The sequence below is a fragment of the Dendrobium catenatum genome, unplaced genomic scaffold, assembly GCF_001605985.2.
Source record: "Dendrobium catenatum unplaced genomic scaffold, ASM160598v2 fragScaff_scaffold_264, whole genome shotgun sequence".
In the NCBI taxonomy this organism is placed as follows: domain Eukaryota; kingdom Viridiplantae; phylum Streptophyta; class Magnoliopsida; order Asparagales; family Orchidaceae; genus Dendrobium; species Dendrobium catenatum.
Window position 1 is genome coordinate 2,049,407 of NW_021318726.1, and position 26,375 is coordinate 2,075,781.

At 33.7% G+C, this 26,375-nt stretch overlaps 2 protein-coding genes across 5 annotated transcripts in view; both read right to left on the reverse strand.

Annotated features, from left to right (window-relative positions):
- Positions 1 to 1,719: 1,719 nt before the first annotated feature.
- LOC110099105 (GDSL esterase/lipase At5g55050) lies at positions 1,720 to 7,812 on the reverse strand. Its single transcript, XM_020826151.2, has 5 exons — positions 7,501 to 7,812; positions 4,886 to 5,016; positions 4,552 to 4,785; positions 4,185 to 4,434; positions 1,720 to 2,115 (listed from the first exon to the last, which is right to left on the reverse strand). The coding sequence occupies exons 1-5, from the start codon at positions 7,754 to 7,756 to the stop codon at positions 1,889 to 1,891; spliced, it is 1,098 nt and encodes a 365-aa protein (XP_020681810.1). The 5' UTR covers positions 7,757 to 7,812; the 3' UTR covers positions 1,720 to 1,888.
- Positions 7,813 to 24,230: 16,418 nt separating this feature from the next.
- The window catches only part of LOC110099099 (ubiquitin-like domain-containing protein CIP73), a 53,346-nt gene continuing 51,201 nt past the window's right edge, over positions 24,231 to 26,375 (reverse strand). For all 4 annotated transcript variants that reach the window (XM_020826137.2, XM_020826138.2, XM_020826136.2 and 1 more), the window contains 2 exons: positions 25,561 to 25,716; positions 24,231 to 24,573 (listed from right to left, as the gene is read on the reverse strand). In XM_020826137.2, the coding sequence (XP_020681796.1) occupies positions 24,499 to 24,573; positions 25,561 to 25,716 (231 nt within the window). In that variant the 3' untranslated portion in view covers positions 24,231 to 24,498. The remainder of the gene's footprint in view (positions 24,574 to 25,560; positions 25,717 to 26,375) is intronic.

Here is a 26,375-nt window from a genome sequence, read left to right on the forward strand (position 1 = left end):
GTCGTTGTCGGACCTTTCGCTGATTGATCACAATTGTCTGACTACAATCCTCCGACCTCCGTCGCTTATCAACTATAGCTCTTCCTAGCTAATCTAACACCAACTGACTCCCAACTATAGCACTAAGATTTATGTTGGATGTTTGTCACATGATTCTTCTAGCTTCGACCACACAATATGTTCTTTACATTGTAGCAAAACCTTCTTTAGACGAAGGTTATCATTTATAATCAATAACAGCGATCTTGGGCTCGTTGGATTCGTCTCGTCGAGCCGTTCGATTCGAGTGTAAGCTCGTTAAAATTGGAGACCGTTTGGTATCTCAAATTGCGGTTTGAACCTTCCAACAGCGCTTCGGGTCCATGATTCGGACCCATTTGGGCTCAGATCGAGTTGAATTTGGTGTTGTTGGGTTTGCATTTCCGAGACGCTCAGTTCGACTGTAAGTTTGCTGAAATCGGAGTTCGGATGGTCTCCGAATTAATTTTTGAAGTTTTCAAACTTGATCCTGCATCAAGATTCGTGCCCGATCAAGATAATTTTTCGACGATGTATCAAGTGTAAAATTTTATTATTATTTTTTTAACTTTCTAATTCATTTTTGATGTTTTATAAACTCACCCATTTAAGTGATATGAAACTAATAGCCCCTCCAATTCTTTTTTACTCCAACTTTCACCATGCATGATGTTTGACTTTTTGGAAGGAAAATCAAATAAATCACACATAACAAAAAGAGTGAAGAATCCTCTCACACACACACAAGAATAAATGTTGAAAAAGAAACCCCTAACCTCAATAATTTCATGTTAAAAAGTAGAAGATATGCAAACAAAATTATTTCAAAATTGTAATTACAATCTTCTATATGAAGATTTGTTTTCTCCTAAAAGAGTCTTACAATGAAAATAAATTAAAACTACTTAAAAGAAGAGCGAAAAAAATACTCCAAGAGAGGTTAGCAGCTATAGGGGGCACACTGAGTGCAATCTTAGAGCCATGAAGAAATCAATACAATGATTAGAACTCCTAATTCATGTGTTCAAAAAATATTATCATGATTAGTTGTCATATTGGTCCCACCAAGGGTGGGCTGTGCATGGGATTACGGTGAGATCCGACATGTATGTTAGGCATGGGCCTCACAATCTTCAACATTTTTTAGCACATTTAAATCAATTAAGACAAACTCACATACTCATTACATATACAAGACTTGAACCGAATATACCTAGGTTGAGAGAGATTATTTTGTGCAGACGTCGAACGCAGCTCTACATCCGGATACCAATCAGAATGAGTAACGTCAGCGATACCGAGTAATATCGAACCCCGGTATCGAGCTGCGGGCTTAGGTATCCAGACGAGATTCGACTTCCGCACAGAATAATATTTTCTTTGTTAATAGCTAAATCTCCCAACAAATAGACCAAGATGAGCTGAGTACAATATTTTCAAACCAAATAACACAACTACCAATAAACTAGCAAATAATGTTGCTTCAAGGAACATAAAAAGAGAATTAAATGGAGCGTGAAATTAACATAACAACTACTTTAATAACATAAGATTATATATATAGCATAAACCAAGTGGAAAGGAATTATGTATGAATATTCTGTTTTTTTTTTTGGAAGGAATGGGAAAACAGATAATCAAAATCAAAAGATAAATACTAAAAAATAAAGCAAATGTAAATCGAAATAAGAACAGTCAAAGTGCTCCAAGACAGATTACTATATTATTTTTATTTCTATTTAAATGTCTTCTTTTTTCTGAACATTTATCCTTCAACTTTGACCATCTGTCTTCCCATATATTCCAATCCAAAATATATCAGAACAACATGACATAATTGTTTTTCCAAACCAAGTTTGATGATCACTGATCAGTCATCTTCCTCAACCAACTGCTTGAAATTGATCGGCGAGGCGAACTCCGGCGAACCTCCATAGATGGCCAGCCCTGCAAGCTTAGATGCAGCATGTGTTGGATGTAACTTATCCCAGAACAGGTATCTGTTGCGTTCCGAGCAGAATGAAGCGTTTGGAGTGCAGGAAAGCTCGCCATTGAACTTTCCACCACCACAGCAAGCAGTTTTAGTCTCTTTAATACCTGCAAATGAAACAGTTAAGAACAATTTAGAAAAAAACAATTGTTTCCAATGATCTGGATCTCATTCTAACACAAAAGATTGCAGATTTTATTGATTTCATAGATTAGGCACAATTTTGATTCCCTTTGATTCACATATCCTAAAAAAGATAGTCTTATCTAAATTTCTTCCTAATAGAGAGGTTGTAGACTGCTGAAGAACAAACATTAAAAGTTTAGTTTCATATGGCTTTTACTTTTTGACAGTATCTTTTAAAGAAGCTCTCTCCACTAAGTTTTTATCCAGCTTTTTCAAAAGTAGCTTTCCTAAAGACAATTATAAGAATAACGGGGAAAGTATTTAATGATTGATAAAATTTGTTCCATTTGATGTAGTTCAATTTGAATTTGAATATTCTGCAAAATGGAAGTGAATAAAAAAAAGGAGCTTTTATATTGTTAACCTACGCCTCTAACTATGGCTTCATGGAGAACTTGAAATTTTGAAGCAAAGCTGTGGATTCTACGTTGATTCTTTCCGGTTGTGGAGTTTATAAAAATTATTTTTGCAAGGGAGATATTTCTAGGCAGTGGATATTCCTTGGAAGAGAAATAAGAATGTACTAGATGCCGATGTGGATCCCAGTGGAATAATTCAAGCAAATAAACAGCTGCCTTCAGGACATGGAAAGTCGGTGCTGGCATTGAGTCAGATTTTTAAGATAAGGTTATCTTCTAAACTTTTTTTTGCTCCTGACGCTGATATATCATTAAAAATTTATCTTTATCAGGCATGAATCTCGAGGCAAAATTATGATGTCTTTTGTGATTGATGCATCCATCTTTTCTACCTGTTTATGTGCTAGATTTTCATATAAAATTTGGACGCTAAACTCTATATCTCTCTACCGCTACGAATATTCCAGGATGCAACAGGCATATATGGTGATTGCATGGTGCCATGTTCTAGAAGCATCAATGAAGAGATCTTCAATTATGACAGACCTTTGATTTATCATCTATTTGTATGGTTCTTTTTATTTATACAAGGTACTGAGCGATTTGAGACTCCTTTGAAGATGAGATAATGTGCGCTTGAATTTGGAGAAATAGTATTTTTTTTGTCCTATATGTATTTGTACAATTGTGCGACATAATGATGAATAATTTCTCTCTCCTCTTGGTTGATTTCAGCTACGGGTGTCAAAATCTGACCCAACCCAGCTTTTTTCGGGTTCGCGTCAACCCGTTTTCCATACGGGTTAGGTTCGGGTTCAAGATTCTGACCTGTTGAAAAAATCGGGTGGGGTTCGGGTTGACTCGGCAACCCGAAATCAACCCAGATTTGACCCGCGTAAGCCCTCCAACGGTCCGACCTCCGTGTTCGGTGTTCTGCTTCGCAAATCACAACTCAACTCGCTTGATTGCTTGACCCCGCCAGCCCTCGCCTTGCAATCCCGCATGACTCGGCCTCGCCCGTCGCACCCACTAGACCTGACCTCGTGCAATCGCGCCCTCGCCCGGACGTGCGGTCACCACGGTCCCCACTAGCCCTCACCCGCGAAATGTGGTTCAGTCTTCGCTTGTGCCAGTCGCGGGTCGGGTTAACCTGATAACCTGTGCGGGTCAGGTTAGAAATCTTGACCCGAACCCGACCCATCGATCCGTTTTGACACTCCTAATTTCAACTATTATGTTAATCAAACTATTAACTTGTAAAGTTTAATCTTTTCCCATAAAAAATACAAGCCATGCAGACTTAATTGCGGCTTATTTCCAATATTTCATAATATTTGAATTAGTTTTCGCCTATTTCCCATCATAAGCTAGATACAGACCTGGGTTTCATATCTTTAGCTTATTGATGTAACCTATAATACTCCCACATAGATCTGGGTTTAATATATTTGGATCGCATACATAGATGGTTAAGCAGAGTTAAATAACCTCATGCAAACCAATGAAAAACAGTCATCTTTGAAGGGTAAGATATAACAAATATAATAAATCTTAAAAAAACAAGGAGCAAGAAAAACACTTTACCGTTCACTGCTATAGTATTAAATTAAAACTTCAGGCTTTTGACTCACCGACGGCAGCAGGGTTGCGGATGATATTTGAAACCACCGCATTGGAACTTCCAATGGAATACTTCATCCCTTTCAATGTCAAGCTAAGTTCATGCATAACAGCCATTGCAGCTTTGTTGAATTGCAAAGATAGTTCATTAAGCACATCTAGGCAACCACCTGTGGGGCTTAAACTTCTTGGAAATGGACAGCATCCTATAGGAGGGATATCAATCATGCCGAACTTCCTTGCTCCCAAATTGTACAATTTCTACAGCATTTGATCAAAGAGATTAGTTCCTCAGTTATGAAAATAAAATGCATATTAGCATGAACTGGTTGATTTACTGATGGTTTCAAAAGATGAAAGAGAAAAGGGACACTTCACCTCAAGATGGTACTTATAGGTCGAGACAAGAGTGGTGATAAATTTCTCTTTTTCTGTGGCATTTGGAGCATTATTTTGTAAAAAGTAGCCAAATATATCATTCCCACCTGTACTGATAATGAATATCGATTTTGATAGAAAAAAATCTGCTTGCATTTCTGACAAATGAGATGTCATGTTTGATCGAACAGTTGCAAAGTTCTCTATTTGGTTGGTAGTTGACATGGTGTCGCCCTGGCAGATCAAATGATGACAGCCATTGAGCACTGACAGTTGAAAATATAGGAAAAACCAGCAAGGAAATTGAGAAATCTAATGGAGCTGATATACTAACCGTGGAGTCAAGAATGCCTGATCCTCCAGAAGCAAAGTTGGCACCTTTGATTCCACTGACAATCCGGTGATGAATTTTACTCGCAATAGAAAGAAAAGGAGGAGGGCTCCTTTTAAAGCCAATATGCATAGCTGGAAAATATTATTTAGAAATAAAAATGATTAAATTCTCAGAAACTAAAATGCAAAGAACAAAATTTGATGTTCATTTAAAGAAAGTGTGGAAAGATAAACTTGAAATACTCATAGGGACAAGAAATTTAAGCACATGAAGAATCTAGTATAAGGAATAATTACATATAAGAAATTTTTGCTATATTGGTTTAAATTTCTAAGCGAAAGTTCTATCTAAAGACCACCATGATGACAACATCAAGTTTTAATTGTGTATTTCTTTCCTGTATTGTTCAATGCTCTAAGGTACTATTGGCTTCGTAAGTTCCCCACAGGTTTCTCATGTTTAGCTGATTGATGACCATGAGTTCAAAATATTCGAAGAAAAATACGTAGGACCGTAACCTTTGGAGGCAACACATTCTTGGAACATATTCAACGTGTTAGTTATGTGTGGAATATGATTGTGTTGATCAATCGGGTTGTATTGTTGCCTCAAAAAAAAAAATTTGTGGTGCTCGCCGGGGAGGTGCAGGGGGTCCTCCTCCTGCTTGGGTTCGGCCACAAAAAAAAAATTCCCATACAACGCTCCGGCGTTGTGTACCCTAGCTTCCCGACCCTGTGTACCCAAGTGACCCGGCACTGCAAAGTTTGATATGAGAAACAAAAGAGAGAGAAACTCCGCATCGCTATAGATTTGGCGTCGCAAAGCTGTGTAGCAACATCGTCAAATGGATTGATGACAGAGGTTTGAGCACCGCAACGCTCCAAACTGGCGCCACAGCTCTTTGAGACAGACTGAACATTTTTTTTTCTCATTTTTTTGAATGGTGGCATCCCTTGGTGTTATTTACATGACTTTCTTTGTGTTTTGAGTGTAAGAACGGTGCAAGAGAGGAGAGAAGCAAGGAGAGAGTGAGAGAAGAGAGATATATACTTATTTCTCCCAATTTTCATAGTGGATTTTTTGGTGTGGTGTGGTGTAGCTCTGTGATTTTTTCCGATTTCGGATTTTTCCACGTTAAATTCTGGTATTCTTTACTTTTTGTTGCTTCTATTTTCTTGTTTCTTTAGTTGTGGTGTTTCACTTCCATCTCCAACACAATGTCCTTTTTAATAGTTTCCCTTTAACTCTTCCACCTCACTTCTCTAATAGATATTAAAGATAAAATGGTGACAATTATGGAGGAAACAAGGGAAGAGGTCTCTCGATCTATCTCATTATTAAATCTTTGCTTTTGAGAAACATGGGAGGTTAAACTCTTCTCTAAAAGAAAAGAAACCAATCTATTTGGTAAAAAAAATAAGGGTGGTCATTATAAGATAATTTTTCTAAAAAAAGAAGCCCTTAATATGAATCATCAAAAATATTTTGAGGGTTAGAATTTTGAGTTCGAATGTAAATCCACATACACATGCAGGGTTGAATTTACAATTACTTGAGGGTGGGCAGTTACCCACCCTCAAAATTTGAATACATTAGTTAATAGTTATAGTAATAATATTTTAGGTATATATCTCCTAATCGTGATCCTCGTTTGCCAAAATATTAAGAAAAAAAAAAAGCTACGCTTGCAAGCGAATTTGAGTTTGAATGTAAATACACATAAAACATGCATAGGGACACATAAATACATAGGGAGAGGAAGGATGAAGACAAACGAGGAAATCTGCATACCTTAAATATTGTAGATCTCTCGATCAACTTTATTTAATTACCTTAGGACTAAATTTCATAAAATATTTTACTTTGGGTTGAGCAACAATCTTAAAAAGTAATAACATCATATACTTAATAATGTTACAAGAACATTGACTTTTTATAAGTTCAATTAAATATTCTATAAATTTCTTTAATTAATAACAAGATATTAGCAGAAGGAATTAGCCAAAATTTTCTCCATATCCAAATCTGTCCTTCATCAACTACTGTTACCCAAAGCTGAAACTAAAACAAGTAAGAATGCCAAAAAAAAAATATATATTTTCAGGGCTGCTTGCGCAAGATTTAGCTTAAATCCTGCCAAAAAGATTTTTGGGGACTGAATAAATCCAGTTTCAACCCCGGACTTAGTCAAATCCCACCATACACATGATTAAACAAATCTAATAATTTATCTCTCACAAATCTAAAACCCCGAAACAAACATCCAAATATTTTATCAGTACGCAGCGAGATTTAAGAATGATAAACCGAACAGTTTTCATGCTTGTGGTCAAACAGCCCTTCAAATCACCACTGAAACTACATCACAGTAAACAACTACAAGAAAAACATCATATGGTAAAAATATTCAAATACATTGTTAGCTTATTTCAAAAAAAAAAAAAAAAAACAAACGAACACACAGGAATTTGCAGTTTAGATCATCATTACACATTCGCAGAAAAAAACAATGTCATACATAAAACATCCACCTCTCATCACTCCAACTACCGTACACATCAGAAAATACAAGCAAAACCAAAAAAAGCTAGGGCTCAAAAGCCAGCTCAACTTACCCAAGAAATCGATGCCATTATAGCCATTGCTGAACCTCCCTGTAGCCCTCTTCGCCGGAAAATCGACGCCGTTGTGAGGAAAATTGGCCTTGGCAGTGCTTCCCGGCAAGTAATTGTTGTTTCCGACGTCAGCGGTCGAGTCACCAAAAACATAGATCGCCGGAACTCTATCAGCTCCGGCCGTTTCCCAAAAGAGAAAAGCCAAGAGGCAGAGTAGAGAGGGTAATGAAGGAAGCTTTGTGAGAAGGAAAGCCATAGTGCTATGCTTTGCTGCTAAAAGCAGAGTGCCACTCAGATATAATATAAGGACGACGAGCTCAGTCACGAGAGCAACTTAATAAAAATAAATAAATAAAATAATCTTTACCTATTATTTGAATCCTACTTATTTAGGAAATAAAATTTAATTATTTTTATTTCGTAATAATACTATTTTTTAAATTATTAAAATATTTAACTCATTTGAAAATGTTTAATTTTAAAATTTTATTAATGTTTTTCATATCTAAATTAGTTGACACTTATTATTTTAAAATTTCAAAAGATTTTTTTATTAATTAAATTTATATTTATACAAAATAATATTGAAGGCGTGCAAAAAAAAGTTTGGTGGGCGGAGAATAGGGAGATTATTCTATGCAGATTTCAGACTTAGCTCTAAGACACGTGAATTTCATAAAACCTGACGACCCGACCCAGCCCAGCTATGAAAATTTTAAAATCCTAGCAGCCCATTCATTTTTTATGTTTAGACCAGTAAAAGTTCTCAAATATTTAGAATTTTGTATAATAAAAATTTATGTTTGTTTATAAAAAATGAGAAACAGGCGATGAAGATGGAGATTGATTCGAAGAACTTCACATTCTCTGCTTAGCCATTGGAATATACATTTAGTTGGAGAAAATAACAAGATATATATAAAGATTTTTATTTAGTTTAATAAGGTCTCATTAGTAATAATCATGCTAATCAGGAATGGGATAATTAACCAATCAACTAATTACTCATAGTAATTACTTAATAATAACTAAGTACGATTTATTAAGACTTAACTAAAATTATAATTAAGGTCATTAAAATTTAAGATGTAATTTTTAAAGATTAATTAAGCTTGGTATAATTAAAATATTAATTAACCTAAAAGTAACTAATGAAATAGTGATTATAATGGTAACTTATAATTAAGGCTTAAAATAATATAATTATTTAAATGGGGAATAATTAAAATATTAAATGAATTTTTGTTTGTTTAAATAAAAATTATAATTAAAACAAAACAAAATAGAACAAAATAAATCCAAACATACCCTAAAGTTATCTAGATTAGTAATTTGGTTTATGTGGATCCTCTAAAAGGATGCTGCTAGCGGGGGTCATAATGTAAAATGTACAATTGCATTATCTCGTAGGATAAAAAGGTCGTAGGCCTTTGCACTTTATGCAAGCATGCTAATATGAGTTCAAGATGGGATCAGACATATGATTAACTATGGAGCAATACATAGTCCATTTACACAACAGTACACAACGGTAGACAGCAGTACATAGGTTATTTACAGAAGAATATGTTTTCGCGGCATTCGATATATAAAATTTTGAAGAATATATTTTAAGTGAATGTGTGTGAAACATCACAAAAAATACATAAATCATTGCTGCCCAATTTATAAATTTCTCGTTGCAGTATTTAGGCTTATTTTAGAACTTGACATGCCTTGAAGATAAACACAATTTTGTTGTAATTGCCTCTATGACATATTTTTCTACTGAAAAACTTATCTCAGCAAAATGTATATATATTGTTTCATAATATACATTGAAAAAAAAGTTATTAGGTAAGTAAAATACATCTTATTCTTAAGCTTTTTCTTCTTTTTCAATGATTTTGCAAAGAATGCGAAGTCATCCACATATTCATCGTTAGTTTCTTTTTTTTTTTCAACATGCACCAAAAGTTTTATTTTCCCAAAAAACCCTAACATTTGAGAACTTTCGCGAGTCTCTTTTTTAAAAAATATAAAAAATGAGTGGGCTCCCGCGATTTTAAAATTTTCATAGCTGGGTTGGGTCAGGTCGTCGGGTCTTAAGAAATCCACGTGTCTTAATTTAATTGGAGTCCAGACGTAGAGCTACATCCGGAGTCCACACAGAATAATTTCTCAAAAAATTGCAAGCCACAGTAAATTAGAACCATGCCAAGCAATTGAACATGAAGATAACTCTAGTTGGAATAAGTTTTGATTTCTTGTAGCTGATATTGCTGTTTAGATCCATTGGTATAAACTTGTTAGCCTTCTGGTCTCATTAGCTAGTAATAATCATGCTAATCAGGAATGGGATAATTAACTAATCAATTAATTACTCGTAGTAATTACTAATTAATTAATTACTAAGTATGATTTTTCAAGACTTAACTAATATTATAATTAATGCCATTAAAATTTAAGAAATAATTTTGTAAGATTAATTAAGCTTGGTATAGTTAAAATACTAATTAAACTAAAATTAAGCAACTAATGAAATAGTGATTATAATGGTAACTTAAATTTAAGGCTTTAAAAATATCATTATTTATGATTATTTAAATGTGGAATAAAAAAATAAAAATAAAAAAATTTAAAAATGTGGAATAATTTAATATAAAATGAATTTTAGTTTGTTTAAATAAAAATCATAATTAAAGCAAAACAAAAAATATATAAAACAAATCCAAATATGCCTTAAAGTTATCTAGATTAGCAATTTGGTTTCTTAGCCAAAAAAATGTCGGGCAACTGGCTCATCAGAATAATTGTTAGGTTCGGTCATCGGACGTAGCACTATATCCGGATGTCAATAACATGTCGTCACGTGCTCTTACTCTTTACCGTGCGGCCCGATGACCGGACCAGGACCGGAACCCGATATTGCTATGTTCTGGTATTGCTTGATATTGTTTAGGTATTGGTAGGTATTGCTTGACAATAATGAGAAATACAGCTCTGTCAAGACCAATACCTAGCAAAATCGGGGCATTGTTCGGTATTGCTAAGTATTGGTCTTGACAGAATGGTATTTCTCGTTATTGCTGAGCAATATCAAGCAATACATAGCAATACCACGGTCTGCACAAATCAACCAATACATAGCAATCCCGGGTCTGATCCGGGTCCGATCGTCGGGCCGCGCGGTAAAGAGTAAGAGTACGTGGCGCCATTTTAACGACGTCCGAATGTAGAACTAGGTCAGGACACCGAGCCTAATAAATTACAAGGTGTCATCCACAAGTTGACATATTAAACAAAAAAAAAAAAAAAAAAAAAAAAAAAAAACTTTAACAATTAATCTAGTAGATGCTAAATTTTGACATATTTAACATTACCTAAAACATATATTTGTCACCTGGATGTAATGACAACAAATAAAACATTACAAATAAAAACTTTGTACTCTAAAGCATTAATTCAAACTAAAATTAAGAAAAAGTCATGCAAAGTGGAGTGATCAGCTCTTGAAAATTTAAAAACATGGCAATTAATTATGACAATATACTAGCATCATACAATTCATCATGAAGAAAGTGTTAAGATGAAGAATCAATACCTAGCACTATATAGTGCATTTTACACAACGATAGCCGTACACAGTAGTACATAACAATAAAATGAACAAATTATCACATAAACGAAAGAAAAAATGCATATTAATTACCTCTGAGAGAATAAATGTTCGTCCAAAAATTTGTCATTTTACATAAAATTTTACATAATTGATTTACAAAAGCATGTGTTTTCGCAGCATTTGACATATACATTGTTTAAGAATACATTCTAAGTGAATATGTGTGAAACATAAAAAATACATAAACCATTGTTGCCTAGTTTATAAATTCCTCGTTGAAGTATTTAGGATTGTTTGAGAACTTGATATGTCATCAAGGTGAAAATAGTTTTGTTGTATTTTTCTTTACGACAGATTTCTCTGTTGAAAAACTAAGCTCTACAGAACGTATATTGACATATAATATACATTCAAAAGAAATTATTATGTAAGAAAAAGACACCTTACTCTTAAGCTTTTTCTCCTTTTCTAATAGCTCTGCAGAGAATGTGAAATCCTCCAAACCAATCTCCACTTCATCGCCTATTTCTCTTTTTTTTTTCTCAACAGACACCAAAAGTTTTATTATGCAAAATTCCTATATATTGAGAGCTTCCATGGGTCTCTTTTTTAAAAAAATAAAAAATGAGTGGGTTGCCGCAATTTTAAAATTTTAATAGCTGGGTTAGGTCGGGTCGTCCGGTCTTAAGAAATCCATGTCTTAATTTAATTGGAGTCCAGACGTAGAGTTACGTTTAGAGTCCGCACAGAATAATTTCTCGAAAAAATGCAAGACATAGTAAATTAGAACCATGACAAGCAACTGAACCTGAATAGTTGGAAATTGCATTAAATATTGGTTTCTTGCAGCTGAGTACTGTGTTTAGATCCATTGGTATAGACTAGTTAGCCTTCTATAGTAATGTAAGAATATATATAGCGAACAATTTTTGTCAATGCTCTATTTTCTTTATCCTGTAGTAAGATTAAATAAGCTTGGTATAATTAAAAATATTAATTAACCTAAAAGTAACTAATGAAATATTGATTATAATGGTAAGTTGGTAACTTAAATTTAAGGCTTTAAAAATATAATTATTTAAATGTGGAATAATTAAAATATTAAATGATTTTTAGTTTGTTTAAATAAAAATTATAATTAAAACAAAACAAAATAAATTCAAATATGCCCTAAAGTTATCTAGATTAGCACTTTGGTTTCTTTGCCAAAAAATAAAAAATAAAAAATGTCAGCATCCACAAGCTGACATATTTTAAAAAAACTTTAACAATTAATCTAGAAGATGCTAAATTTTGAAAAGCTGACATAAACAAAAATATCAGCATCCACAAGCTGACATGATTAAAATGAACAAAATATTACATAAACAAAAGAGAAAAATGCATAATAATTACATGTGAGAGAATAAATGAACATCCAAAAAATTGTCATTTTACATAAAATTTTACATAATTGATTTACAAAAGCATATATTTTTGCGGAATACGACATATAAATTTTTTAAGAATACATTCTAAGTGAATGTGCCTGAAACATCACAACAAATATATAAACCATTGTTGCACAGTTTATAAATTACTCATTGAAATATTTGAGCTTGTTTGAGAACTTGATATGCCATGAAAGTAAATACAATTTTATTATATTTGTCTATACGATAGATTTCTCTATTGAAAAACTAAGCTCTATAAAATGTATATTGACTTATAATATACATTTAAAAGAAAATATTATGTAAGTAAAAGACACCTTACTCTCAAGTTTTTTCTTCTTTTCCAATAGCTATGCAGAGAATGCGAAGTCCTCCAAACCCATCTCCATATTCATTGCCTATTTTGTTTTGTTTTTTTTTTCTCAACAGACAACAAAAGTTTTTTGTTATGCAAAATTCCTAATATTTGAGAGCATTCATAGACCTCTTTTTTAAAAACATAAAAAATGAGTGGGTTGTCGCAATTTTAAAAATTTCAAAGCTGGGTTAGGTCGGGATGTCAGGTCTTGAGAAATTCACGTGTATTAATTTAATTAGAGTATGGACGTCGAGCTACATCTGGAGTCTGCACAAAATAATTTTTTAGAAAATTGAAAGCTATAGTAAATTAGAACCATGACAAGCAACTGAACCTGAAGATAACTCTAGCTAATTGGAATAAATTTTGAATGATGCCACTTACAGGATATATATAGTTATCTTGATCGGTCACGAACCTCGATGCAAAATCAAGTTCAAAACTTCCGAAATTAAAATTGGGACCATCTGAACTCCGATTTCACCAGTCCCTTGCTTATGACTCCATCAAGTTCTCCAAAGTATAGCTTCGAAATTCTATTATCATGGCAACTTCTTCTTCTCTACTCTCATGCCATACTCTTCTCAATATCTTCTTCTTTTTGTTTCTAATAAAGAAGAATTCTCTAGTAACACTGCGAGGGTTTGCCGGAGAATACCATCTCATCAATGTCGAGTCATTGCGCCGAGCAAATCCTACTCCATGCCTGATAAAGATTTGCTAGCAATATCTTAATGTCATGTTCGAAACTTTTTTTTATATAAATTAACTAAAATAATAACAAATTTGCATAAATTATGCTCATTTAATAGATATCACAAGCTTAAACATAATGCAAAAGAAAAAGATTCATTCTTAACCACAAATTTCTAAATTCCAATAAATACGTACATTAACAAGCTTTACCAATTTTGACAGGCATGAGCCTTTGCAAGCTCAAGCTGGTCCACTAATGAGAATCGTGCTCACCCCTTGGCGTGCGAGGACAACATATCCCTTAAAAATAAATATCATCAGATCTTAAAACAGGACCAAGCCCGCGTTGACTACATCAACCGCCTTGACACCACCAACTCCATCGGCTTCAACCCTCTTGGTGGCTCTCTTTCCGCAACAGTTCAAGTAAAAGAAGGTGTTTTTGTTGGTAGCTACAACTTTATCGTCACCATATACCTAGGCACCCCTCCCAAGCTTCTCAATTATTTTTGACAATGGTAGCGATCTCACTTGGACCCAATGTATACCCAGGGATAAGTATTATCACAAAACACACCCAATATATAACCCATTCAAGTCCTCCACCTATGCAAGCATCTTCTGCTCCTTCAACTATTGTACCAAACTAAATATATATGGTTGCTCCTGGACTTACAATTATCTCTAACAGGTATGATATAGTGATGGTTCTCAAACTCAAGGCTATCTCGTTGAAGACACCTTAAAATTCTCCTCTGATATTATTAAGAACTTCCGCTATGGCTGCGGCCATAACAACATCCTCAAAGTGTCGAAGGCAGATGTGTTATTATGCTTTGATCGGAGGCCAGTTTCAATTATTACCAAGATAGCTTAATTTTATGACTTGGTATTCTCATATTGTCTACCATCAATCAAAGCCCAACATAGCTTGATATCTCGCATTAAGTAATTATGTCATTCATGTGCAATATACACCAATGATAATCAGCCAAATGAGGTCATTCTTCTACTTCTTCAATCTAATTTCTATTTCTATTGGGCGTGAATGGCTTGCCCTTTCACCTAGTATGTTCGGCGCCCACGGAACCATGCTGGCCTCCGGCAAAAAAGCCATGTTGGACTTTGGCATAGTAATTAGTCTACTGCCGCCCATTACCTACTCCGGCATCTGTAGCATTTTCCAAAAAAAATATATGGCCAATTATCCTAGGGCGCCATCATCGAGCTTACTCGACACATGCTATGACTTTACTAACCACTTGAAGGTAAGAGTGAACGTGCCGGTGCATGCCAAATATTAGTTTTAAATTTGAGGTCGGGGTTATTATTAACTTAGATATCCCGAGGACACTTTTCAGGCCCAATAAATCTCAACAATGCTTAGCCTTCTCTACTAATAAATATGATAGTGATATTTTGATCATTGCTAAAGTGCTACAACGCACATTCAATATAGTGAATGATATAAACAACTTGAATTGGCTTTGGGGTTAATAGTTAAAGTTAGAATGAATATGAGTTTTTAATAGTGAATTGGAAATTAAGAAAAAATCTTTGTGGGAGACATTCCTTATTAAAACCTTACCTAAAATATAGTCGCGTCTTATCATTGAAACTACAATGGGATAAAAAAAAATCTTTTTAAATATTTTTTAGTCTCATTAGCATGAAAAAAAAATCAAGGAATGATAAATACAAAGAAATATGACTTTATCTTAATTTTTGGTTAAGATTTAATTAGAAAGGAAACAAGTCGAACCGAAAATTTTGAGATTTTTTTCTTAATTTCTAATTCACTATTTAAAAATTCATATTCATTTTAATTACAACCATTAGCCCCAAAACCAATTCTGAAGCTATTTATATCATGCACTATATTGCATGTGCGTTGCTGCACATTACCAATAACCACAAGATCACTATCATATTTACTATTATAGAAGGCTAAGCATTGCTTAGATTTACTATGCCCGAAAAGTGTCCCCGATATATCTAAGTTAGTAATAACCCCACCCTCAAATCTAAAACTAATCTTCGGCACTGGCACCTTCACCTTCAGGTAGTTAGTAAAGTTATAGCATGCGTCGAGTATGATCCATGACAACGCTCTCAAGTAATTGATCTTGCCTTTTTCGAAAAATGATGCGGATGCCGGAGAAGATAATTTAAAATGGATTTTCTGCAAGAGGCCAAGATGGTTCTAGGGGCGCTGAACACACTAGGTGAAAAGGCAAGCCATTCACGCCAAATAGAAATAGAAATTAGATTGACGTAGAAAAAAGATGGCCTCCTTTGGTTGGTTATCATCAGTGTATATAGCACATGAGTGAGATATTTGCCTAGTACAAGATATCCAATTATGCCTGATTTTGATGGTAGACAATATAAGAATACCAAGTCATACGATTGAGCTATCTGAGTAATAATTGAAGCTAGGCCCCGGCCGAAGCCTATTAACCCAATTGCATTCGACACTTTAAGGCTATTGTTATGGCCACAGCCATAGCGGAAGTTCTCAATAATATCAGATGAGAATTTTAAGGTGTCTTGAATGAGGTAGCCTTGACTTTGAGAACCATCATTATATAGTAGCTGGTAGAGACAATTGTTGGCCCAAGAATAACCACCTATATTTTGTTGAGTACAATAGTTGGAGGAGTAGAAGATGGTGGAGGACTCGAATGGGTTATATATTGGGTATTTTTGGGGATAACACTTATCGCAGGGTATACATTGGGTCTAAGTAAGATCGCTACCAGTGTCAAAAATAACTGAGTAGGGCATTGGAGGGGTGCCTAGGTATATGGTGACGATAATTTGTAGCTATTAACAAAAACATCTTCTTATACTGGAACTTTTGAGGAAAGAGAGCAACCAAGTGGGTTGAAGCCGACATAGTTGGTGGCGTCTAGGCGGCTGATGTAGTCGACGTGGGCTTGGTCCTGTTTTAAGATATGGTGAAATTGATCCTCAAGGGATAGCTTGTCCTCACACGCTAGGGGTGAGCATGGTCCGCATTGATGGACCAGCTTGGGCATGGAAGGGCTCAGGCCTGTCAAAATTGATAAATCTTGTTAATGTACGTATTTATTGGAATTAAGAAATTTGTGGTTGAGAATGAATCTTTTGCTTTTGCATTTCGTTTAAGCTTGTGTATCTATCGAATGAACATAAGTAATGCAAAATTGTTATTATTTCAATTAATTTATTAAAAAAAATTAGTTTCAAACAGGGCATTAAGATATTGTTCGCAAACCTTTATCAGACATGGATCTTTGCTCGGCAGCAATGACTCCATGTCAATGAGATGGTATTCTTCGGCAAGACCTCCCGATGATACTAAAGAATTCTTCTCTATTAGAAGCGAAAAGAAGAAGATATTAAGAAGAGTATAGTAGATGAGCAAAGAAGAAAAAGTTGCCATGAGAATAGAATTTTGAAGCTATACTTTTGAGAACTTGAAGGTTTAAGCAAGGAGCGGAGGGGCTTTATAGGCGTGGCTTATTGTGCATGATGCTATTTATAGGAATCTCGTATGGTTGTCCGTGTTTAATGCCTTAAAATAACAAAAGTTGGTTGTTTAGGAACTGTTTTCCTAAAATAAAATCAACTTGCTATTTGGGGCCAATATGCCCCTTTTGTCCTATTCATATATATCCTTTTATTTATTTTTTTACTTTTTTTAGATCTAACATATCTTCCAAGGACTTCCTCAGCTAGATTTTTTTTTTTTTTTTGGTTAGTTTTTTTTTTTTTTTTGGTGACGAGGAAGCATTATTTTTAGGCCAGTGAAAACTCCGGTCGACCTAGCATACAACCCACACCAATTTACACACCAATTTATACGGGCCAACACTTAAGGCTTTCACTGCTTGCCAAGGAATTCGAACCAGGGACCTGGGCTTTGTCCAGCCGGCTCTTCACCACCCAGACAAGTAGCGGTGGGTAGGTAGACTTCTTCGTGCAATAATACACAGACCCAAATCTTGAAATCAGGTCCTATATTGTTTCTGAGGTTCGAACATCCTTGTTAATATTTTACTTTTTTTTTTCATTACAATTTATATTCAAACTTAATTTTTATTTCATGGTATATTGCAGATTAATTGCATCTTTGCATTTTTGATAAATCTCCTCTCTGACAATTTCCATCCGTAAAAAAATAGTCTTTTTTATTAAATTTGCATCTATATTTGGATCTAACATGCATCTCATCCAAGAGATTCTTCACTCCCTCTACATGTCCATGGACAAGTATATTGCAATTAGGGGTGTCAATTCGGGTCAACGGGTCGGGTTCGGGTCGAACCCGAAACTGATCCGACACTGTTCGGGTCAACCCGAATCCGACCTGTTTTTAAAAACGGGTCAGGTTTCCGAACCCGAACCCGACTCGATTCAGGTTCGAGTCAACCCGACCCGACACGAATGACCCGAAGTTGAATAAAATTGCTAGTTTTCGGGTCAAAATCGGGTCAAAACATGTCAATCTCGGGTTTCCGTGTCAAATAGGATTTTTCGTGTCAATTTCGGGTTGCTGGGTCAACCCAAACCCGACCCGATTTTTAAAATAAGTTGATTTGTTGAACCCGAACCCGACCCATTTCGGGTCCGGGTTGACCATAACCCGGATTTTTTCGGGTCGTGTCAAAAATTGACACCCCTAATTGCAATTAATAAAACTATTATTTCTTGTTTGCTATTCTAGAACTAGGATAGAATGAATCTGTAAGAGCTACCTCATAGATATTTCCATATTCTATGGAAATATTAAGCAAATATTTCTCTATAGGGATTCAAGCATTTGTATATTTAGCAATTGATATTATTATACCACAAGATAAATAATTTTGTCATGTTCCTGCACAGATTATCAATGATATGAGGTATATGTCATATTTCAAACAATAATCTCCCCGATTATATGGACTGTATTTTATGGTGGCGCTATTGGAGAAATTATTACATCCGGTCAAAAATCGAACTGTCCGAATGTATACAGACCAATACCGAGTTTTAGGTGACGTGGTGCGTGGTTATTGGTCTCTGAACGCATTCGGACACCGGATGTAATAATTGCTCGGCGCTTTTGACACGTCAAAATGATGTCCGATTTCCTTTTGGGGATCGGTTTGGAATTTGAAAATTAGTATGTTGCGTATCTGATATTTGTACTCATATTTTATCTATAAAGAAAGAAAAAAAAAGTATTCAAAACTGGAGGCAGAGCATGTGGGTGGGGCTCAAGCGTGCAAAAGAAGAAATTTTGGGTGGGGCTCAAGCGTGCAAAAGAAGAAATTTTAATTCAAATATATACTCTTTTACATTTATTTTTTTCTTTATTATAACTTAAAGGTTGAGAACATCAATGGTGACTATATTGTCAGACAAAGCGCACTACGAGTGATAAATGAGTTGCCCGTGTAATTATTATGTCAGGTCATCTGATGCGTTTAGAAATCAATAAATACATGTCACGTCATCTAAAACTCAGTATTGAGCACTCGGTATTGCTTGGTATACGTCCGGATTTACGATTTTTTGTTTGGACATAATAATTACTCCACTGCAAGGTTGCCGATGAAGACAAACAACATAACTTTTAAGGGCATTTCCAACCGAAAATTTTATTTTTCGCTTCAAAATACAGTCATTCTTTTCCATTCGAATGACTTTTCTTCTTATTTCGCGCGCTTCCTACAAATGTCGTCATTTTTGGCACGCTTTTCTCATCTTTTGCACGCATCTTTGACAAATCCCGCAGCGAATTTTTTTGGCGTAGGTGAACAGTTCGACACCAATATTGACGTCACACTGTTCATATAATGAAATTTGGTGTGCGATTTGGAGTTCGAATGGAGAAAATGGCACACGAACGGCATATGGTGGTATGGAGTTCGGTTGGAAATGGTCTAACAAAGTGATTTTCGCATAAAAAATATCAATCATGATCATCAATCGAGTCCCTCTGCATTTCCACAATAACATATTTATCATCTATTTAATATGAAACTAATCACACTTTCACATGCCTTGATACCACTTGCTATTTATACTTATAAAAATCACATGATTATTAATCTAATCTGAAAGCCATGTTCAAACACTTGACCAACCATGCTCTCACAGTTCTCTTAAGCTTTCCTATTAATTTTATTACTCAGCAAAGCAATTTATATTCTTTGCATGTTTGCATTTCTTAAGCTCGCACTTTCTTTTTCAGGTTTCGTTTGGGATGACTTTCTTACTGTTTCTGAAAGCAAATTTTTAGTATAAAAATTATAATTTTTTATTAAAAAATTGTTTTAAGAAGCAGTAAGAAAGTTGTACAAATGCATAGAAAGGAATACAAATGCATTTTAATTTATAAATTATATATATTTTTTAATTTAAATTTAATTAATAGAAGAGTAAATTTAATAAAAATATGAATAAGATATTTTTTATGATAATTCTCTATCTATTTCTACTAAATTATATAAAAATTTATAACATCATAATTATGACTGTAATATCATTTTCTACCAAGAAATAAAAAATTTAATTCAATTCATTTTATCACTAATACTTCATTTCCTTTTGATTTGCTTCCTTCTAATTCCTTCAAAACCAAACAGATAAAATGGAGAAGGTCCATAGGAATAGAGATCTCATCAATTTTTAAGGTTTTGATCAATTTATATTGGAACTAATCACATTTTGGATCGACTCAAAATCATTAAATTTAATCTAAATGCGAGCTAAGCCTACCAATAGACTATAAAAATTAACCCTAATTTAAGTGAAATTGGCTTATAAATTTTTAAAATTTTCCAAATTAATCCTCGTGTTATCACCAATTTAGCTCCAAAGTATCTCATTACTTCAAGATAATCCTCATATTATTCATAAATGATAAATTTAGTCCCAAAGTTTCAAAAAATTATTACGTGCGTAGACCGAATGCAGAACGTCGTCCGGATACCAACCAGAATGCGTCACGTTAGCGGCACCGAGCCGTGGTACTGAGCAGCACCGAGCTGGGGTACTGAGCAAAGGGGTAACATGGCACATTCTAATTGGTCTTCGGATGACGTTCGGCATCCGCACAGAATAATTAATCCAAAGTATCACGCAACTCCAAATAATTCTCATATTATTCGTAAGTAGCAAATTTAGATACTTTGAAACTAAATTAGCCATATACAAATAATCGAGAGACTATTTTGAAATTTATCTCTGATTTTAAATTAAATATTTGCTTACATCATATGAACCCTCATAAGAATTAAGGCTTCGTCTGGGACGGTTTTCTTACTGCTTCTTAAAGCCGTCCCAAACGAAGCATAAATCTTCTCTTATAGATGTATTGATGATGGAACTGTCTTTTTGGCAAAGATATGACAAATGAGATAGTTGGAATATCCACAATTTAGATCAAGATATAATGGAGCAGTTAAGCTTTTGTAAGAGGTCAGAGATATGCTAGCTTTAAAGATCTCATAGTTTAAGTGGTTTGGATGCCATATTCAGTGCAAAGGCATAATTTTATAAATTCCCAAAGGTTTATAATTTTTAATGAAGATTAAGGCTTCGTTTGATCACCGCTTAAAGATGCTTTTTAGTAGAAAAATTAAATTTTTTTTGTAATAAAAAGCTACTTTAAGAAGCAGTAAGAAAGCCGTCCCAAATGAAACCGCTTTTTAGTAAAAAAACTTCTAATATATATACATATAGGTATATATATACACACTAAAAAACTGCTTTACAAATTCGTAATAAAGTCGTTACAAACAAAACCTAAATAAAAAATAGCAATCTCTCTACTTACTAAGCTTCATTTTCTACTGATTTACTTGGATTATGATATATGAGGATTAAGCACATGTCAAGCAATGCCTATTATACTTAGCTTTATGGTCAGTAGTTGAGAGCTTTAGAATTTTATGAACATTATATTTTTAGTAAAAAATACTTTAAACTATATTCAGTTTTACTAAAATATTTTTAACAATGTTCTTATGTCTATAAGCAATTTCTCCAAATGTTCAAGTAGAAAAGAGATATATTTTGTATGTTTAAGAAGAGAAAGATCAAGTAAGAAGCTAAAATATAATAAATTAAAGCTTTATTTAGAACAAATTTTTTATTATTTTCTAAAGGTAATTTTTAGTAAAAAAAAATTCTTAAAAACAACAAAACAATAGTAGCTAAAAGCTATCTGAAACGAAGACTAAGGTCTCGTTTGGGACAATTTTTTTATTGCTTTTTAAAAGCAACTTTTTATAACACAAAATTCTCAGTTAAAAAAAATTATACTAGAAAACTGCTTTAATAAATAATAAGAAAGTTGTCCCAAACGAAGTCTAAGACATCATTTGAGATGACTTTTTTACTGCTTCTTAAAGAAGCTTTATAGTACAAAAATTTTAATTTTTATATTAAAAAATTATTTTAAGAAACTGTAAAAAAGTCATTCCTAACGAAGCCTAAGACATTTGGAATTGATAATAGCTTAAATTTTCTTTTCCTATGAGTTTTATAAAAAATTGTCATAAAGAGAGTACAAATAGCGAAAATTTTATAACTAGCACTTCTAAGCTTAACATAAAAAAAAAAAAATTAGGGACATTTAGATCACTTAAGGCGAACTCATATATACAATACATACACAAAGATTCGAACCCAAGAGTTCTTAGTTGGAAGCCTAAGCTCTCTACCAACAGATCAAAATGAGCTGTGTAAGTTGACAGAAAGAATGAATAAGACGCTCGTGGAGAAAACCAAGTATCTAAATCTTTTAATGTAGATTTGTGCAGTAATTTTGGCCAAAGACTGTTAGTAAAGCATGTTGCTTGGTGATTAGTTAATGTGGATTCGAGCACTGATTACTGGCCAAAACTGTTAGTACATAATTTTTCTTGTCGAGCAGATCTCCAACCACAGCTAATTAGTTAAGGGATCCTGAAGAGGTACAGTACAGCAAGGCTATCCTATAAACTAATCAACTAGACCAAGCTAAAAAGAGAAGATTCATTGATAAAACAGATGAACCTAAGACCACCACAACCAAAAGAAATGAATGTAAATCATAAGACCTAAAAGGTAGATTAGAGAATGACAAAGATTTAGGCTTCATTTAGGACAACTTTTTTTCCTGTTTCTTAAAATAATTTTTTAATACAAAATTTTTAATTTTTATACTGAAAAGCTGCTTTAAGAAGAAGAAAAAAAGTCATCTCAAACAAAGCCTTCGGCTACTATTTTTTAATACAAAAAGTTAAATTTTTATAATAGAAAGTTGTTTTAAGGAGCAATAAAAAAACCCTCCCAAACGTAACCTTAGGCTTCGTTTGGGACGGCTTTTTTATTTCTTTCTAAAACGGAGTTTAAGTACAAAATTTTTTAATTTTATACTAAAACTCCGTTTTAGAAAGCAATAAAAAAGCCGTTCCAAATTAAGCCTTAGACTTCATTTAAGATGGCTTTCTTATTGCTTCTTTAAGAAGTTTTATAGTAAAAAAATAAATTTTTTATACTAAAAAAATTACTTAAAAAATAATAATAATATGTCCTAAACAAACCCTTAATTATAATAAGTCATTTTTATATGATTGCTCATGCTTTGAGTGCTGTAAAGTATATTGGTGTTAACAGCCATCGACTTTTTAAAAAGCTATCAATGAAAAAGAATCAAAGTAGTGTGTCATAATATGATGAACTAAAAGTATTTGTAGAGTAAAATTTTAAAATAAAATGAATGTTAAAGTAAAATTTTAATAAACTTCAATTTCACTCCATAGCCAATTTTTTGTTGAATTTCAAATGCATTACAATCTTACTCCATTCGATGGCCGACCTACCGGTCATCGCCGGAAGCCTCACATCACTGCAACACGACGCCTTGACCGATCGTCGCACATCACTGCAACATGCTACCTCCACCGATCGCCGCTTATGCCCACAACCATTAACTACAATCGCACCAACGAACACTACTATCATTAAGTTTTACACTATATTCATTTAACTTCAAACCAAACAAAATAAATAATCACCTATATTTATGTTACATTCTTCCATACAACTCTAAACATTTTAAATATATTAAAATCCTTATACACAATATTTCAATTTACTCTGCATTCATTCTTCAACAAATCAAATTATCACTAAAATCATACTATATTTTATAAATAGCACTGCAATTAAAAATATATTGCTATCAGAATATTAATAGTATCATCTAAAACACATTGGAACAAGGAGAACCTGACATTAGCTTCTGTGCAAACCAATTTACTCATTATTGCAGACAAATTTACTCATTTTCGCAATGGAATTAAAAGACCAAACCATCTAAATACAATATCATGACTCTGCAAACTACTTACAATATGGCTTATGTTAATCTACTTACCATAGGTAATTAAGGGTTCGTTTGGGACGGCTTTCTTAATGCTTCTTAAAGCAATTTTTTAGTATAAATATTATAATTTTTGTATTAAAAAGCTATTTCAATAAGCAATAAAAAAGTTGTCCCAAACGAAGCCTAAATTAACACCTGATTCAATTGGACATACGAAAAACCAACAATTATACTAAAATAAACTCTCAACTTACACATTTCAGAAGAAAACCACCACAGCATGCATAGAAGTACAGAAAAAGAGCATTAAGAAGCATAATAATCTTGGATCAAAGACTATTTTCAGTGTTGAAGTTGCATATAGTAGTGCATTACACTTATGTTTCTAGAATGTACAAGAAATAAAAAAATCAGAGTGACGACCAGAGAGTAATTTCTATTCAAAAAATACAAATTCCCCTACCAGATTTGTTTCAGAAGCTGAGACCAGTGTAGTATTAGGCTGCAGAGAGCATCCAGTCCAGTTTGACAAACTGGATTTCATTCACAAATAACCTATTCAAGACTTGTCCTCTGATGTGGACTCTCCCTCCAGCCTGCGTTTGATATCGCGTTTCAGCACCTCCATGAATTCCTGTAACATCATTTATGTCACTTCTTGTAGAGATATGACATGTTCAGATGTGCTAGAGATGTCGAATTTGGAATTTAAAATTCGGGCATTTCTCAACATCTTTTTACCTTAAATTCATCAGAACAGGACAGCAAAAAAGGAAGCAATCAGGTCAGTGATAGGAAATACTTGAGTTCGCAAGTAACCCTAAGGGAAATACTTGAGTTTGCAAGCAAATCTAGCAATAATCGGTGAAAACAGCAAGAAAGTTGCTGATTTCAGAGAGAAAACAGCAAAAACAATACAGGAATTTCAGGATATTGGAGAAACACAAGGAAAACTTCTTAGTCAATCCACAAATAAGGAAAACAATACAAGATACAAGTTTCTTCAATTCGGGAGGAAGAAACAACTCTTCAATTCTCTAGCAAAGCCTAGAACCCAAGAACACAAACCCTAAATCTCAAATCGCTTTCAAATTCAAGATGAAAGCCTAATTCCCGTATTAGCCACTAATTAAAGCAAAAGGAGAAATGCAAAATTCCTAAACAGCCCATAATTCAAATTTCCCTCCTAAACACCCATTAAATTAATTGCTTGGGCCCACTAGGCCATCCACCCCTCTCCCTTGGTTCCACCCCCCTAGGTCCAGGTTGGACCGGTTCAGCAAGCAGCAACCGGTTCAGCAAGCCGCTCCTGGGCCGGCCTAACAGTCAGCCATTAATCAGATGGGATTAGTCTCCAAAATGTTGAAGAAACATTCAAATGTTTACAGATCACAAGAAAGATAGGAAAGGATCCAACGGGGGTAAAAAGAAAAAGAAGAGCTACATCAACTGGTATACGCAATATGATTTATTTGGATAAGTAGATGTATGGTATTAGTTCAAGAAAACTGGTAGGTCGAAAAGCTTGACTTTCATTGATGCAAATCCAGTTGATCAAAGATTCTATAAAATGAAAATCTTTTAACAATTGTAATATAATGCCAATAAAAGAAATACATACACGGGCCAGTTCCTCATCATTCGCCAGTTCAACAATATCTTGGTAAGTATTTTCTTCTCCATAGAGGTGACCACCAGTTATTTCAAGCAATGTTCTAAAAATACTTCTAGGGTCATCATCTTGCTCAATTTTTTCAAGAGCTTGACTGAGATCAACCTAACAGATGAAACAAAATAAGTTTAAAATCCAGTTGAGAATAAACAAAACATTTCAAAAATCAAAGCAAATTATTGTCAAGAATTACTAGATAGAACAAACATGAGCCAACATAGAAAAATATATACAATAAAATATAATAAAATAGTAAAAAAAATATAATCACAGTATATATAGTGAGTATGAAATTGACAATAGAAATGAAATACTAAACAGAAACCACAGGTCTAGGATTGACACTAGAAACCCAGAACATTACATTGGCAAATAAGAATTACTAGATAAGAATAAGATTTCAGATTTTTTTTTAGTTTAAGGGAGGACTCCCTGGTTCTTTGATAAGCAAGGAAGGAATTCGTAGTGGAGTTCTAGATTTCACTAAAATTGATCGCTAGAACTTTGGCCGCAAATGTATAATATAAACAAAATGCTATCAATTATGCTTTTTTTAGAATATAAAGCAAAGAGGCATATGAATCACCAAGCATGAAACATTTTAAAGAGTTATCTCATAAGTAATCAAAGACTCCAATCAACAATGTTTAATGTTATGCAATATATATATATATATATATATATATATATAGATTCAAGGAGAGATCAATGATAACATAGCTTCTAGGATTAAAACTCAATTGTTAAAACGAGAAGCAGGCACT